The 17,356-nt window shown below is 35.3% G+C and overlaps 1 protein-coding gene across 1 annotated transcript in view; it reads right to left on the bottom strand.

Moving 5' to 3' along the window:
- The window catches only part of ARNTL2 (aryl hydrocarbon receptor nuclear translocator-like 2), a 28,298-nt gene extending 19,315 nt beyond the window's left edge, over positions 1–8,983 (bottom strand). Inside the window, exons 1-4 of the mRNA XM_010081063.1 lie at positions 8,840–8,983; positions 7,510–7,545; positions 4,934–4,972; positions 2,158–2,315 (exon numbers count right to left, since the gene is read on the bottom strand). Coding sequence (XP_010079365.1) covers positions 2,158–2,315; positions 4,934–4,972; positions 7,510–7,545; positions 8,840–8,934 — 328 coding nt within the window. The 5' untranslated portion in view covers positions 8,935–8,983. The remainder of the gene's footprint in view (positions 1–2,157; positions 2,316–4,933; positions 4,973–7,509; positions 7,546–8,839) is intronic.
- Between the last annotated feature and the right edge of the window lie 8,373 nt (positions 8,984–17,356).

The following is a 17,356-nucleotide window of genomic DNA, read 5'->3' as shown; positions in this document are numbered from 1 at the left end:
TATACTTGTTTTTGTATTTTATAAATTTTATTTGCAACCACAACAGCTGAATTAAAAAAATAATTCTAAAAACATTAAAAATAAAATCCTCATAAACATATGTTGGTAATGAATACGGGCACACAACCAGCTTTTTCTTGCCCTTTCTTTAGCACAAAAAAAAAGGAAACTTCTGTTCAGATATCTTTAATGTACTGCGAGAGAAACAGTATTATGAGAACCGAATTTTCTAGAAACATTTCATAGGCCCATTTCAGAATCCTTAACATTCGCTGAACCTGAATAATTCCAATGTTAGCAATTGTCTTTTGGCATGAATAATGCTTCATAAATACTATATACCCAAGAATCCAAACAACACTCTACTGTAGTTAAATTGAATGTCCCACTAATTTAGTGAGACTGACTCAATACATTTACTGTTCTAGCACCATGGCAAGGTACTCTGAAACAATTTTTAGCCATTACAAACATTTCCACAACTTTTTCTATAAATTTTTAGAGGTAAATAGCAGTTAGACTTCTATAATTCCATGCAGTATCTTGTATTTTCTTGAAGCAATTGTTTTGAAGATACACATAATAGCTGTACTGGATGGAGTCCAGTTTTCATATCCTATTGTTAAAACACAAGTGTTTGAGATGAAGATTCGTTGCAGATGCTTGTTTAAACTGCAAGTGAAATTACTGCCCTGCTGATTTGTCACATTATTTCTTTACGCTAAATTCTCAGTCTGCTTGGACCAACAGGCTGCTGGAAATTCCTTCCAACTTAAATTACTCTATGATTCTGTCCACTTGTTAACATAATTAATTGCTTAGAGTCCTTTGACTTAAGCCTAATGGAATTCTTATTAAGATATGTTTATTCATAATCAATTTTTTTCAGTGCAGATAGTCTTTGATCTTTGCTTACAGCTGACCAAATTACTACTATTCTGAAACAGTGCTGCCAAAAAACCTGAAATCTTGCTGACAGACCACGCGTTATGCAACTTGTATTTGGATATAATTTTTTTAGGGGAGGAAAAAAAATCCCAAAACCTATCAATAGCAAAAGGAGAGGAAAAAATATACCTTGGTTTGATCTTGACACTGAACTATTCCCTGAGATCCAAGATTACTTTAACTTTGCTAGCTGACTGAGGATATAAACTTTTGATAACTCTTTTTTTTTTTTTTTTTGGTAGTTTCTAACATTTCATGGTGTTTAAGACTTTAATGTGATCAAAGTCATCAACTATTCTGACAAAACATGTTTTGTGTTGCAACATTCCTTTTGACTACTGTTCTTGTAGGCAAAAAAAAAAAAGTTTGAAAGATGACTATGTCCAAATGTAATTTTTTCTTCAGTTTTACAAAACAGGTTTTAATTTTATGAAGTTACACTTTTAAAGACTTAACCTACCACTGAAGTGACTTCTCTGTACTCCCTACCAGTGCAACTACTTACATCAGTTTCCTTAGGTAAGTATTAGCATAGTTTCCCACTGTCAAGGAGACTTTTTTTTTCTAATCTCACACTGGATAAACAACTCATTGGAAGTATCTGATATTCTATAAATGACTTGGTCTTCAACTTAAAGCATTCCCAAAATTTAGTTGGTTTTTTGGTCTTTGTTTTGGGTTTTTTTTTAATGGTCTTTTTCCATGATGTTGTAAATTTCATAGTCAACAGATAAACATGAAATTCCAATGCAGAGACAAAGTAGTTGATGCAATCACAAATATGGGAATGTCAAAGAGGAGCATGAAGACCATTTGCTTCTCTATTAGCAGTACAGCTGTTGGCATTGGTACAGCACCACAGGTGTTACTGTTACAAAAGGTATGGTGGAAAGTGGAGAGATCACAGAACACACTTTTCATTTGGGAGTTGGAAAATAATTTTTAAAAATAATTTTTTAAAGTGACTCAATTGCAAGGCATACCCTTAGCAGACACTGAAGGGTGGCTTTTTTTCTGCTATACTAAGCAATAAGAAGTGATTAAGTTCTGGAAGCTACAAACACAAATTTCAATGAAGAACAGACTAAGAACTGAATTCAGCAAGGAAATGTAAGATAAATGACCTTTGATTTATTTAACATCAAAGAAGACACACAGTATAACTCCTCATAGAACAAGGACTTTCAGGATCAGTTTCCTAAAACCCACCTTTTAAAGATTTTAAGTGTTGCACAGCCATTCGTAACACTGTAAGCTTGTCTAGCTTTCGTGCCATGGGATTGCACTGAGGTATCATAGCAGACAATTCCTCTATCAAATTATTCATTTTGTCTCTTCTTCTTTTCTCTGTTTGACTGTGAGCCTCTCTAAGAAGAAAAATTATTTTAAGAAAGATGTAGAAGACATGATTTTCCCAATAATATTAATCAATTCAATTCTGGGAATGGAACACATCACAAGTACTACTGCACTGAAACAGTTTTTCATACACTACTTGTATTTGACAATTGAATTGGATTCACTTAAAACAACAATGGTCACAATAACGATGTGAAATACGGAGGAGAAAAAATAACTCAAGCAACAAACTTGATTATATGTGTCAGGAACATGAGGCTATAAAGACTTATAGAAGTTAAATTCTTCTGGTGACTCTTGACGTCCAGGTGAATACCTGGACACCTTACTGTATACTGGAGAACATTTGATGTCATTAGTAATCACTGGAGAACATTTCTGCTCCCTGGCCCTATCTCTACCTGGCCTGTGTAACTAAGACAGGGTATTCATTCTACTTTTTTTTTTTTTTCTTAAACAAAGAATGCTCTAACCACTTGCTAAAGCATCTCTGAACTCTGTTTTATGCAAACTCACAACAATCTGAGATGAATTGTGTCTTCTTGTTATCTCATTACCTCAAAAATTACTCAGATTGAAGACAGACACACACAAGCACTTATTCATAGCACAGCACAAGCAGCAGACACATTTATATGTGATTGTAAGAGATGTAGTGGAAACTGAATGAAAAAGCTATGCCTCATCTAATTTCACCAGAGGTATTTCAGAAAGCTTTCCCCTTCATTCACCTGATAAGGTGGTAGAAAGGGTTTCAGCCTCTGGGCATCTTTTCTGTCTCAGGTTTCAGCCCTTGGTAAGCCTTTGTCCAAAGAATGCAACCACAGAAAGAGAGCTTCTCTTCTTAGACAGTTTTTATCATAAAATCTCTTCTAAGGCACATGACAATGCACATCACAATGCACATCACAAACATATTTATATCTCAGGTCACTTTTTCTTTAATTCTTTTTAGTGGAGTATGTTAGCTTTTCTAGCTGATCTCCTCCCCTCTAATATCCTCTAACAGATCAAGAAAACTTTAATTAATTCTATTCCTTCCTTACCCAGAAGACAAGCTAGCCACTCAATTCAAATGAAAATTATTTTCCTTTCTGATTGAGACCAGACACAGTGGTAGTTAACCAAACCGAGGGACAACCATCTCCAAAACTTTTCCTCTTAAGCATAGTGTAACAGAAAGCATTAGAGGTAATAAAGTTAACAACCTGGCCTGTTGAGAAACAACAAAGTACAGACCTAGTCTTCTGGGATTTTTATTATTTTTCCCTAAAATAAATCCCCCTCCACACAAATAATTCTAGGTCATTCACCCAAGCAATTAGCTTTTCGCTCTCTCAAGCATTTTTTTAAAAACAAATTGTATGAGTTATTCGCAGTTCTATAGGTTCACCCAACTTTTCCTTCATGCCAGGTAGTAAGAGTCAAGTAATATATTGTGTATGCTCCTTGAACTGTGAACCTCAGGAAGACAGGCACAAACATCTCTAAGAGTCAATAAGAAGTTACGGAAACCTGAACAGGTGGATGCAGAAAATCAGGTGATAACTGGATGACTAAAAAAGCCTGCTGTTGCATTCCCCAGTTACAAAGGGGAAGGGAGAAAAGCAAGTTCCTCAACAAGCTTGCAAAAAGAAACACTGGAGGGAGATAACTGTTGAGCAAACCTTCAAAGTGTCTTCTACTTTTTTTGCTCCAGCTAATGAATGAAAACTCATAGGAAAACAAAACAAAACAACAATACAACATTAAAGTTATTAAAGCAATGTAAAAAACAGAATCTTGTACAGTAACCTAGGATACTCAGTACAGAAAAAATTAATTTTGGAGTGAAACAAAAAAGTAAATATATTTTGGAACACTTTCATTTCTTCCATTTAATTTAAATTACAAAAAACTGCATCATTTTTAGTTTGCATACCATATAAAAATGCTTTTGACAGCAAAGTGGATTATGTATTTCTGCTTTTACATCTCTGCTCACAGGACAAATGAAAGACAATTTTATTTTTAAAACAACTTTATAAAACATATCTAGTTTTACTAAGTAGCTCGTCTGAAGTTTAAAATATTTGTTTGGATGAATCATGTCTGCATTCAGTTGTTTCAAATCTTACAAGTGCTTTATATGAATTTCCATTTGGATTCCAGTAAGATGTGAATTCAAAGTGCAATGGCAAACCTTGAATAATTCTTTATACAAAAATTTGTTCCAGAGCAAGAATTCTTTGCCATGCTTTAGGTGAATCCATTTGCATGTGGGATAAAATTTAAATACTTCCATGTGTAGACAAATCTAGAAAAAACAATTCTGGAATTCATACAAACTGAGGATCAGCTCTTCCCTTTGTATGTGACTTGAATGTACCACATTTAATTCTCACCTTGAAAATTTTAACCTCAGGTTTTTGCTAAACTATCTGTGATATTCTGCAACACAACTTTCATTAAAATTAGTAGAAAATAAAATCCTCAAGGAGGCTCTAAAAATTACTATACATTTAGGGGGAAAAAATTTACTGTTAAATATTTGACAGTTTTAATGAATGTTATCCACAAATTAGTATTTTACTATTATGAATCCTAGTATTTCCTAGCAAAACGTACTTTTATTGTAAATTAGTACCTGAAATCTTTTATTTTAAAATGTTCTTCATCTTCACTCCTAAAGAAAACAAGATATAGAGTTTTACATCGCGTATTTAATACTAGGCACTTTCCTTCCATGAATTTGAGATAGAGAAAATGCTACAAATTTACTATGGCTCTAAAAAAAGCAAACTCACAAAAATTCCTAATACAAAAATGATCTAGCAAGTGATGCGTAACAGAAAGATACCAAAGCATAACTTCCAATATTCATAGTCATGCGAAGATACTATAGGGATATTTCACAATTACAGGGCTACTCCTATCCTGGAGAAAACAAAATTAATGGAACGTTCAAATAACTTAAGTCCAGGCTTGACTTTATCTTTTTATTTAAAATTTTACAAGACAGATCATCTATTCATGTTTTTATTCCAGAATGTTATTGTCAAAAGTCAAAAAAAGCAACCCTAGCCTAAACTGGGCCTAAAATACTCTTTAATTGCTCAGGATCAGAAAAAGTAAAAATTAAGTATTTTCCCATACCATACAGCAACGACTGGAAAGTCTATGTAATAATACTGTAAATGAAAGACAATCATGGTGCCTGTATCATGACAAATACCTGGCAGCAGGAAAATATAAAGGACAATTCAAACAAAGGCAATGATCTTTTTTCTTCCCTTAGATCAATGACAAATATTTTTCTTTCATTTTAAGATAAACTTTTACCAGAAATGTGCATATGCTGTTAACTCCAACAGAAGTGACATTGTCTGACCATAAGAAGAGAAGGGGTAAGGGGGAGGCAGACCAACTGCAATGCAGCACATAGCCTATTAATTTACTCTCCTTCTCCCTCAGGACCTCCACTTCGGGAAGAAACTGGAACAAATTTGCTGCTCAAGCAATCAGTCAGAGCCTTCAATGGATTTATATAGCCGCTCTCCTAACAGCTGTGTTGCTACTGATATAAATAGCTAGATTAAACTCCCTTGACTACATGAACATAGGGTGAAATTCTACCTCACGTCTGTAATGTGAGGTAAATTAATTGTATTCGTACTTAATTGGTACTAGAAGGAACAGAATCTACATGAATATGTAAAAAAATAAAGAATACCACATTTTTCCCTATTTTCTACATTGATTTATTAAACATACTTCCACATTTCTTCTAAAATGGATGTAGGGATTTTAAAGACAGAAGAGGAGTATTTTTATTCACACTTTTCCATCAGGAGCACCACAGAAAAAAATCCACAAAAAACCAAACAATTTATCCCCAAAGAAAGATTTTTATACTACCCAATAAGCCATGTACCAAACACTGACTACCCTGCAGAAACGGATCTGGGCGCGCTGGTCGACAGCAGGGTCCATAGGAGTCAGCAGTGTGCCCTGGCAGCCAAGAGGACAAATCGCATCTTGGGGTGCATCAAACACAGCATAACCAGCTGGTCAAAAGAAGTGACTATCCCACTGAATTCAGCATTGGTGCAGCCTCACCTTGAGTACTGTGTGCAGTTCTGGGCCCCACAATTTAAGAAGCATGTGAAGATCTTTGAATGTGTCCAGAGGAAGGCAACAAAGCTGGTGAAAGGGCTGGAAGGAATGTCTTGTGAGGAGCGGCTAAGGATGCTGGGTTTGTCTAGTATGGAGAAAGGAGGCTGAGGGGCAACCTCATTGCTCTCCGCAGCTTCCCAAGGAGGGGAAGTGGAAAGGGAGGTGCTGGTCTCTTCTCCTTGGGATCCAGTGACAGGATGCATGGGAATGGTTCAAAGCTGTGCCAGGGGAGGTTTAGACTGGACATTAGGAAGCATTTATTTACCAAGAGGGTGGCCAAGCACTACAACAGGCTTCCTAGAGAGGAGGTCGATGGCCCAAGCCTGTCAGTGTTTAAGACGCATTTGGACAACGCCCTTAACAACATGCCTGAATTGGTCAGGCAGTTGGACTAGATGATCATCGTAGGTCCCTTCCAACTGAAATATATTATTTTATTCTATAAAAAGGAATACTGCACAGCTACATGTAAACAAATGTGTTTTCTAAGTAAGGTATCCAGGTACAGAAAAAATAAATCACAATAATGTAACTAACAACTATCCCATAACATTTATACACAAAGGGTTTATTTATGCTGCACAGCCAATCTTAACTCCAATTTGTCACCTTGTAATAGTGTTATTTTAACATAGCTATGGTAGCTCTATTTTCAAAAGCACTTGAGAAGGTTAAAACAAACAAACAAAAAATGTTTACATGCACCAGTCCTAGACCAGAATGAAACCTTTCCTTCACCTCCTCTGTCTCCTTATTTAAGTGTTGCTTTTCATTTGTTCCCATTCTTACCTTAACTTCAATACTAACAAGTCTGGTAAAGTTACAAGCAAATTGGAGTGTCATCTTAGAAATATCAGAAAACCTAAACACTGAATGGACCTATACGTTCTGTTAATTAGCTATAAGTTTATCACCTTCTTCTGCACAAAGACCTGCCCTTAGACAAAGCATTCCTTAAGGTAAACCACACAGCTCATCTAGCCAAACAGGAAAATGTGACATGCTTATAGCACACAAACCAGAAATTGATTAATTTATAAAACTTACCTTTTTTGAGGATCACCATCCACTTCAACTGTATCCCTGCAGAAACAGGTAATAAAGTAAGTAAAATTTACTTTGAAGCACAAAAAGATGACTTGATATACACAATGAAAAAAAGTCACAGAAAAATTTTAGTGGAAACTCCACTTCATTAGTTATTTTCAGCAAGAACACTAGTTTTTAGAAACTAATTACTAGTTCTTTTAAAGCAATACTTTTTCAATTAGTATTTCAACTTGGACATTAAATTTTCTTATGACAGAAGTTTCATGAAATCAGAGAGAGATCCAAACTTCAAAACACTATTGACGAACCAGCACTTCTACTGAACAGGTAAAAAAATCAACAAGTGCTACTGAAAAAGAAGGAAGACTGTTTTTTTTTCAGAAACTAAGGTATTTCTGGAGTTTTCAGTGATCTGCAAGACACACTTGAGTCTCCAAGTTGACAATTATATCAACATCCACAGTATGGCTACGTTCTGTAGATCAATGGACTATATATCAAAGAAGCAGGGATTAAAGAGAATTGCTTTACTAACCACAAATACATGCAGATTTTCATCCTCTCCCCACCCCCCCTTTTTAAACGTGAATTTTCCACACTAGTTTGGAGATACTTCTAATGCACTAGATTCTGCAGGGTGACTTGTGTCTCTTACTTCTGGCTAATTAATAAAGCTTTGAATAGATAATTAAAAAATACATTCTTCTGTGTAAACAATTATTTGGTTAACTGGCATCTGTTTGGCAGTTATAAAACAGGAGAAAACAGTTGGCACTATTATCTCAGTAGACAAGTATGACCCACTTAAAAGACTAAGCATCACTGTAGGACAGTCCTCATTGTTAGGTCACAGGTCTGTCTGGACATTTAAGTAAATGGCTGCCCTGGTCACTAAAGAAGCAGTTCTGATTCTGCAGTTCTAGATCAAAGAGCTTAACTAGTAATCTTGTTTCACACTTTAAGGTTCTAGTGTGCACTTATGAGACTCAAACAACTTAATAACAATTTGTGGCAAAGACAATTTACCTTTACTAGCAGGCAAAGAAGGAAAAAAAAAAAAAGAAAAAAAAGTTAGGATTGAAATTTCAGCATTAGAGACATATTACCCAGATACTTCAGGCCAGGAAATGGCATTATAGAATCCTACATTTATCCCTTAGATTTAAGTGTTAGTTTTTCTATTTTTAATAACTCAGGACTGTCAAAGAAAGCATTTAGAAGAAATTGTAATAAACAAAGGAGAGAGGATTAGATAGTTACCATGTTGTATAAGTAACAGATGAACGTCCCAAATTTATGTTGAGACATACAGAATCAATTTACTTACTGGTTATCAGAACCACTTCCTTTGCGCTTCCTCGGAATCTCAGCCACAGAAGCGTTGAAAGAAGTGGTTGTAGCAGGCTTAGTTACTGGATTCATGAGGCTGGGGACTCCAGAAGCAGTGCATGAGTTTCCATCTATTGAGAAATTACCTATGAATAAGAAAAAAACCTCAGTGTCCCATAACAGCAATATCATCATGTATCCATTCTGATTTTAATTTGGAAAAAAAACAATATTGGCCACGGGTGGCTTCTATGCCTCTGACACAAAACCCACAAAGGTTTTACTGCTACAACCTAAGTACAGAAAACAGTACATTGTTTTCCCACAGTCTTATAACCATCTCATCAACCTAGCCAATACACCAAGGCAACATTAAATACACCTATTTTCTATTTCACACAACCTTAGCAGACTACACTTAAAAACCCCAGCACCTCAAACACCCTGCTGCAAAATCACAAGAGGAGGCATTAGTTAGGCAGATGAAATAGCAGATAAAAATACTGTGACTAACACTAAATTAAACTTTAAAAAAATATATAGTGAACTATGCTTTTTTTAAACAAGCTAGACATCAGAAAAATGAAAGGTTGCTGTAACTATGTTTCTGACATAAAATCTACAATTACACATAACATTTTTTAAGAGTCTTGAAAACTTGTCACGTTCTACTTCAAAGTTCCCTTCACAGTTCTGCTCTCAAGGAAAACTGCTTTGTTTCTGGGAGGGACAGAAGAGAAGTCACAAACCAAAATAACCTTAGCAACCTACTGGGAAAGGAAAACTGTCTCCATGAGTCTAAACACTATTACACTCTTTTTTCTATCTCAGTGCAAAGCTATCACAAAGAATTACCCAGTTAATGTTTAGGTAAATAATCATAATTAACTCTGTTTCAGCAAATTGTAGGCACTCCTTCAGGCTTCCTGTGATAGCGAGGAAAGTATCCTACGTGATACATCTAGAAATAATAAACTCCATGAAGGGAGAGATGAGGGATTGAGAGAGGTCATTTAAAGAAGTGAGCATCTCGCAACTTTAGCAGGAGGCAAAAACCAAGTGGGTACTTCCAAAATCCAGGAGGAAGAAAAACTGTATACTTTATTGTGAGCTTTTTTTTTTTTTTAAAGCATCTGTGTTGTCTGTAAATGATAGGTAAAAGTGTGCAAAAAGAATGATACACAGTATATGTTTTTTCTTCTTATATGTAAGCACATCCTACACCAGAAAAATTACTTCCTAAATTATCATTTTATGTCAGAATATTACTCTGGAGAGTAAAATGAAAATAGGCTAATACTTGAACAACGGCTTGCCCGGTCTTCCACTAATCCTCTCTCTACCAAGTCAGACTACAAAGAGTCAGCCCCTGTTTTATTTTAGAAAGCTCTTTAACTCATTAAGTCACACAGGAAGTTCCAAAAAAAGAGGTGTAAACTCAAAGAATCAATAAATACTTGGCAAACAAAGAACAGCCTTTGGGTATCTGCAACAGAAAATTTGGTTACTTCAAATACACAGCATATTAAAGTTAGGGAAATTAAAAATATACTAAAAGAAATTACACCATAAATACTAGAAGGACACAAATGGTAGATGTTTGAAATATTTTTATGATTAATCATAATTTCATAACAGTCTCATTTTATATTTCTACTATAAATTTGTGCAATTATAAAACAAACAAAACAACCCCCACAATTCCAAAGGAACTCTTTATAAATAAAGAGTAGTTTTAATTCACTTAGATAATAGCAGCCTATAATTACTAGATTAAGTTATTGAAGTATAATCATACTACATGAATATTCATGAAAGATTACTTACTAAACAGAAACTTATATGTATCAAAGACAAGAATGCCTTCAGCACAACAAATCCTTTTGTCCTGTAACGAAGCAGGACAGAACAGACCCACTGACCTAAATACTCTTTTGCACACAGATGGCCAGCCTGCTTGCTAAACCACTTCCCTTTAAAGAAACAAAACTAAATGCATCATTTACAGCTTTTCCAATTTATCCTTCATATTATCAAAATAACTATTTTTTCTCACACTCAGGCAACAAATTCTGAGTACTGCACTGATCTCCTCTACATTTCCTAACACCACCTTTTTCTCTTTTTCTTGCCTAAGAAAACTAAAAATATTTACATTATCAGCAACAATGACCTATTAAGAACTTCTACACTACCATTTTTAGGTGATAAATTGAATCCTAAATGCTATCACACAGTGACAAACTAAATGCCATGTTAAATGCCATCTGACTATGACTTCAGTAAGATGGCTGGTTGAGCTTAGACAAATTATAAGGTTAAGAATCTGTATTGATCCGTGACATGTAGAGCATGCAGCATATATTCTCTATATATATATTTTTAAGATCCTCAAAAAAACCCAGAACAAAACAAAAAAAGCCCCAAACCTGAAAAACAATGCAAAAGAAAACAAACAGGGAAATGAATTTAAAGCTTCAGAACTACCAAAGGTAGTAGAAAAGTAAATATTTAGAATCTAACAGACAAATCAAGTCTTTTTAACACTTACTGAAAAAGAAGCAGACAGAAACAGTTCATAAAGCTAAGTCAGGTCTGAGAAGTCAGTAAGGGTGCCTTAAAATAATCTCTTAGGGCTTTATAATAGCTATCATTATGATACCAGGTGATTCCAAGATGCTTACTCTGTCCCTGAAGAGTGTCTTAACCTTGTGTAGTCTGTGATGAATGATTTCTTTACTTCTCCAGCTATACAACTTTTGGAGACATGGATAAAGGATTTAAAAATCTCTGGGTTCACAAAGAGAACAAGCTAGAATGTACCACAATAACCAAGGTGTACTTCTAGGATAGGAAAAAGCTGGATTCTTACCTTTTATTTGTGCACCTGGCTGTATTTCTTATATTTTTAGTTTCTGTGAACATTTTCATGTTCACAGAAACACCATGTAATGGTATTTTCATACCATTAACATCAAAACCAAACACCCTTAAGAACATATAAAGCAAAACTAAATGTTTCCCAATTTCATAACACCCCTGCTTTATGAAAAATAATATCCAGAAAGACCATTCTTTATTAAAAGTTCATTCTCCCTGAAAACTGAAACCATTAGTCAATTTTTAAACTACTAGAAAGAATTTAATTTAACTAGAGATACCTCATTTTAGAACCCCAAAGGCTATTACTTACACTAGTCTGGTTTGCAAGTCAAATAAAATTCCAACTGAGAAATTACTTTTTTTTTTTTTAATTATTATTACCGTTCATGTCAAAATTTTGCTAATGCCCCAGCATACTGATAACTGAATTATAATGGTAAGTGAATAGTTCCTCAAATACATATATGTCTATCTATGATCTATGTTTGTCTCTCAGTATTAAGCATATACGCTTATCTATATTAAAAATTAAAATATTTTAAAAGCATATTATGCACATCAGGACAGGTGAAAGTATTACTGAAAAAATCCACCATAATCATTCTCATCTGCGAAAAAGCAAAGCCCACCCAAACACTACAAACACACCATATGAAAAATAGCTTGTTGCCAGCAAATGTATCAGAAATAAAAAACTACTATTTTAACACTAACTTTAGTATATTCCATAATCAGGAAAACATAGTATTTAAGGAATTATTATCAACATATACAGTTCTCAGCACATCAATGCACAACACCATACCCTACTGAACTACAACCTCTCATGTTTTTCTACCAGAAAAGAAACCAACTGTATTCCTATGCTCAGCAAAGGTTCTGTGTAAATCACATGCAATGCACTAAGAAACAAGACTCTGCATTTTTCCAATTACTGACAACAATATCTTCTAAACGCAGGCCACATTCCTGAGCTGTTTTCTCCACTAACAGGTTTAAGGTTTTCAGTTCCTAAACAAATACAATCTATTAGAAAAGGCTTATGGCCAAACTCCACCAGCCATAAAAGGTGAGATTCATCTGAACAAATAAAATAAACATGTCCACATCTGAACTAGCCATTCTAGTCCCTCTTGGAGGGAAGACGACATTTCTAGGGTGATTCATCTCAACCTAAAATAGATTCCTACAGTTGGCTAGATGAAATACATTTCTAGGGTGATTCATCTCAATCTAAAATAGATTCCTACAGTTAGTTAGATGAAATACAGTCCAAGAGTGCCTACCTCTATTCAGTAATTATACAAAGACCAAAGTAACTAGCTCAGACTTGGCTAGCTACTCTGTAGACATCCAAAGATAAGTAAGATGAATCCCACCCAGGGTGGATATAAAACTAGCATGCAATTCTTAAAATATAACAGCCACAGACAGCACCTGTTTGTGTTACATGCAACAAGTTTAAGTCCAAGACAGTGTTTCAGAATTATTGCCTTAATTATGCACTGCCACCTCATGACCCACTCATCCCCCTGTGAAAGGTTAGCTTTTCTGGCTAGGTTTACTCCTCGTAGGCTTTCCTAAAATATTACTACAATATTAAAACATTATTTTGACATTTTAGAATCATCAAAAGGAAATCATACAAGATATCAGCACTCAAAAAATCAGCAGAAAAATACAAGTTATGTAGGTATTAATAAATTGATAAAAAAGCTGTCAGTCAGCCATCACTAAGTTTAAAAAAGAACATCAAAAAACCTAGGATATTACAGTAAAATATGCTTGAAATAAAATGTCAATTAATAAGTACATTTATAAAACTTATAGGTGGCACTCTTCCTACTCTGTGAATAAATGTACACATCAGACTTAGAGAATTACTTCCCAAGATGCAGCTCTCCAGCTGCTTAAATTAACAATGTGGTAACCCTGGCACAACCTTTCTAAGAATAAGAAGGCACTTTCAATCCAGCTTCCTATTTTGAAACACTTTCTGGTAGAAAGAAAGAAGAAGAAAGAAGCTGCTTCGGACTGAAGTTTCTAAGATCACAGATACATTTTTCCTAAGGTTGGAAAAAAAATTGTTTAAATTCTGTTAAATTTTGAACAATCAGACTATTAAAATGTGTGTTTTCCAAATACGTTCCCGGCATGCACTAAAACCTTTAGCTAGACATTCAAGCTTTGACAAGTCAAAAGTATGTTGGAAGTGACTGTAGTTAAAGTGGCACATAAAGGTTCTTTAGTCTAAGTAGATTAATTATTAAAATTGAAATCTAGTCACACAAGCTGTTAGGCTATGTATGTCTATAGTAGTAAATACAATGGCACAACAGCAGCAGGTCAGCAGAGAGATGCAGCTGGTGCAGAAGCCCCCATTTCTAATTTGTAAGTAGTTCAGGGAGCTTACACTAAATCACATTCAGTCTTGTTCACTGGGCCAAAAATTCTTACAATGCATGTGTTTTAAAGCTGTCTGAGAACAAACCATTGGTTCAGTCCCTTACGTTTGGAGCTGGAGTACATTTGGTATGTGCCTGGAGTAGCACTAACCTTGCTACAATAAAATTCTGGCCTAGTTTCTTCTGAAAGGAGTCCAGTTCGTTTATACCAAAACTGCTCTGATTCAATCCACATCAATGATATTGCTCTGAACCAAAACACTAATATGCACACAGCCTCTGAGTACTTTACTTGATTTCAGGGTCTCAGTCTAAAGTCCTCAGGACTGCAGTCATACAAAGAAGCAGAGATATATACACACACACACACAAACCTAGGTACACAAAAAACCTAAATTTTCTAAACTGAGGTACTAGGCAAGATGTTAAGTTGGATTCTTAAGTTTTGTCACAACTGACATACTAATTTTTTTTTTTTAAGATATAAGATGACTCTGATTAGCTAAGCAATTACAGATATATTTATACATGCATGCACACACACACAGGATATCTATTGAGTCAAATAATTTCAAACAACGCTATGTCATGTAAATGGCTTTATTTTACTATGGAGTTATTTTTCTAAATTTTTTAAAATTAATTCTAACTGACGATTTCCATTACAAAATGAGAATACTATGCCTATATCCTATATACATACAGTACTCTATGAGGAGGAAAGTTACAGGTGCCATGATATGCATCACTTTACAGGTCCTGCAGATCTGAACACCTGTAAAACAAAGAACCATATTTTCTAAACTGCGGTGAGTTGTATTAAATACTTTTTATTTATTTATTTTACAGCTTTAAAATAGGCCATGGAAAACATCTTCTGACTAGTTACAGCAAGTCTGCAATTCAGATCATATCCCACACTATACTCTCATTGAAAGCTGGGGCAACAATCTTCATTGGGGATAAGATGTGAAAACAGTAGAAATGTACTGTCTAAAACAGTTTTTCTTCCTCTAAATTTTGTAAGCACGTGTAAAGGAGGAGCAAGATACAGAGACGTCAGTAATGAAACCATCTTGTGAACAATACTATATAGAGAATAAACTCTTATAGGTTAACCATTGGACTTGTTTTTAACATCACAAAATGATGAAAGAAAAAATTATAATATCCTGAATTACAGACATTTAAATCAAACATTAACACAGGCAACTGATTACTTTCTGCATCTATTTTTACTTATTGTCATCACTCAGAAGAAAGTAGTCAAGAATCACAACTACCAAATAGATTTCAAACACCAAATATTTGCCCAAACCTATCAGTGTATTAAAAAGTATGACTGTTACTAGCTAATGAAAGGATACTACACAAGCCCTTGAAAGGCTGCCCTGCTTTCTTGGTCACTTTCAGGCTCAAACCAGGTTGCTGATAGAAACTGAGTCTTCTGTATAGTAGTCCATTACTGAAAAAAAACAAAACAAAACAAAACAACAAAGACCTCTCCAATCATATACTGCTAAAGGAATGGAGGGTAGCTGTTTTCTTGTAAATTTTTGATTCATATTATTTAAAAATGCTGATTCCCACCAAATCAGCTGCAGAACTTCTACAGTTTTAGCTGGCCCTGAAGTCCAAACAGGGAATTTTCAACAAACTATTCACAATAACTCACTTCTCACAATCACCCATCTAACTATTTCTTCTTACAATGGATTTGATTCTTAGTTGGTGTAAACTGTCCAGTTTAGAGTCTGTTTTTCATAATGTGCAAGTATACCAACAATAACGCGTACACTCAAGTGAAAAAGAACTACTAAATAGCTAACCTTAGTGTGGACCTATTCCACAAAAATTAAGATACTTTTTTCTTTAAAAAAATTATTAACAGAAAAAGACTTGCTTCAAAATCTTCTAGAGGAATAGGTATAAACATGGGTAACAAAAGAAAGCAGGGAGGGGGGGATTCTTTCACAATAAAGTACAAAAGCCTATGGCTCATGGCTTTTCCAAATCTAGTTGTAAATTGAAATTTCTGCATAGTTGGGGTTTTTTTTTTTTTCTGATTTCCTTCTCTTACAGTACGTGCATGATATAGAAACAACAAATCCTTGTTTTAAACAATTTAATAGACAGCAAAAACTCTACAAAAAAACTCACCAAAATCACTTTGTTTTCAAACACTAGATTACTTGCTACAATATTATACTGATATGTAACCAACCAAGCAGCAGAGACAGAAAAACACCAATTTTTTTCTAGACAGCCAGGATCCCCATATACATTAAAACACACACAACCCAACACACGTTTAGAAGACACCACCGCCACCTACTAAACTGAGAAGAATTGGTGCTAACTAAACAAAACTGCAAGGATGATTTAGGAGAGATTTGCTCACTTCTGTTTTTCAAAACGTGGTGCAAAACACTTCCTTCTCCTCAGAGAGGGGAAGCAATGTAACTCATTTCAAAGCAGGAGGAGCACTAACAGTTGCTGGGGGTTTACAACTAGCCTTGTTTTAGTACCAGAAACTTACAATTAAGAACAAGGGAGGAACACCAAGCCTTGGTCACCATTCAAGCGTGGGTGTGTGCACACACGCACACATACACACAAGCCACCTAAATGATAAATCATGTTTACCGACAAAAAAATTAAAAAAAATCATACTAGCGTATTAGGAACACATATTGCGGCTAAGTGTATATCAGAAACAGTGTGCTACATGCTAAGCGAAAGAAACAAAAACATTTTTAGTCCACATCATCTCAGTACGATGACACATCTGTAACAGTAATAAACAGAAGCGCAGAGTGAACATCACACTCGGGATTTCTCCCAAAGCGCAGCACGTAATGCCGCTGCACCCACCCCTGGGCAGCTTCACCGAACTTCCAGGGGAGACACGAGTTAGCAGCGCCCAGGTCACGCTCTGGGCCACAGTGAGCGCAGACAACAGCGTGAACTTAAAAAAAAAAATAAAAATAAAAACGAAAACAAAACCAACCGAACAAAAACCCAACAACCCACCACCACAGAGTGATATTGGGAACGCGCCTAGACCGAGATGCCCCCGCGGAGAGGGCAGAGAGGGCACAAGCCCGCGGACAGCCTGGAGACACGCACCTCTGCCCCGTCCCACGGACACCAAACCCCACAGCAGCAGTCACGCAGGGCTGGCTCGTGCCACATCGCGGAGGCGGACAGACAGACAGAGGGACGGA

This window comes from Pterocles gutturalis, unplaced genomic scaffold, assembly GCF_000699245.1.
Source record: "Pterocles gutturalis isolate BGI_N339 unplaced genomic scaffold, ASM69924v1 scaffold18626, whole genome shotgun sequence".
Lineage (NCBI taxonomy): Eukaryota > Metazoa > Chordata > Aves > Pterocliformes > Pteroclidae > Pterocles > Pterocles gutturalis.
The sequence above is the reverse complement of the archived record's forward strand: the minus strand, read 5'-3'. Positions and strand labels throughout refer to the sequence as shown.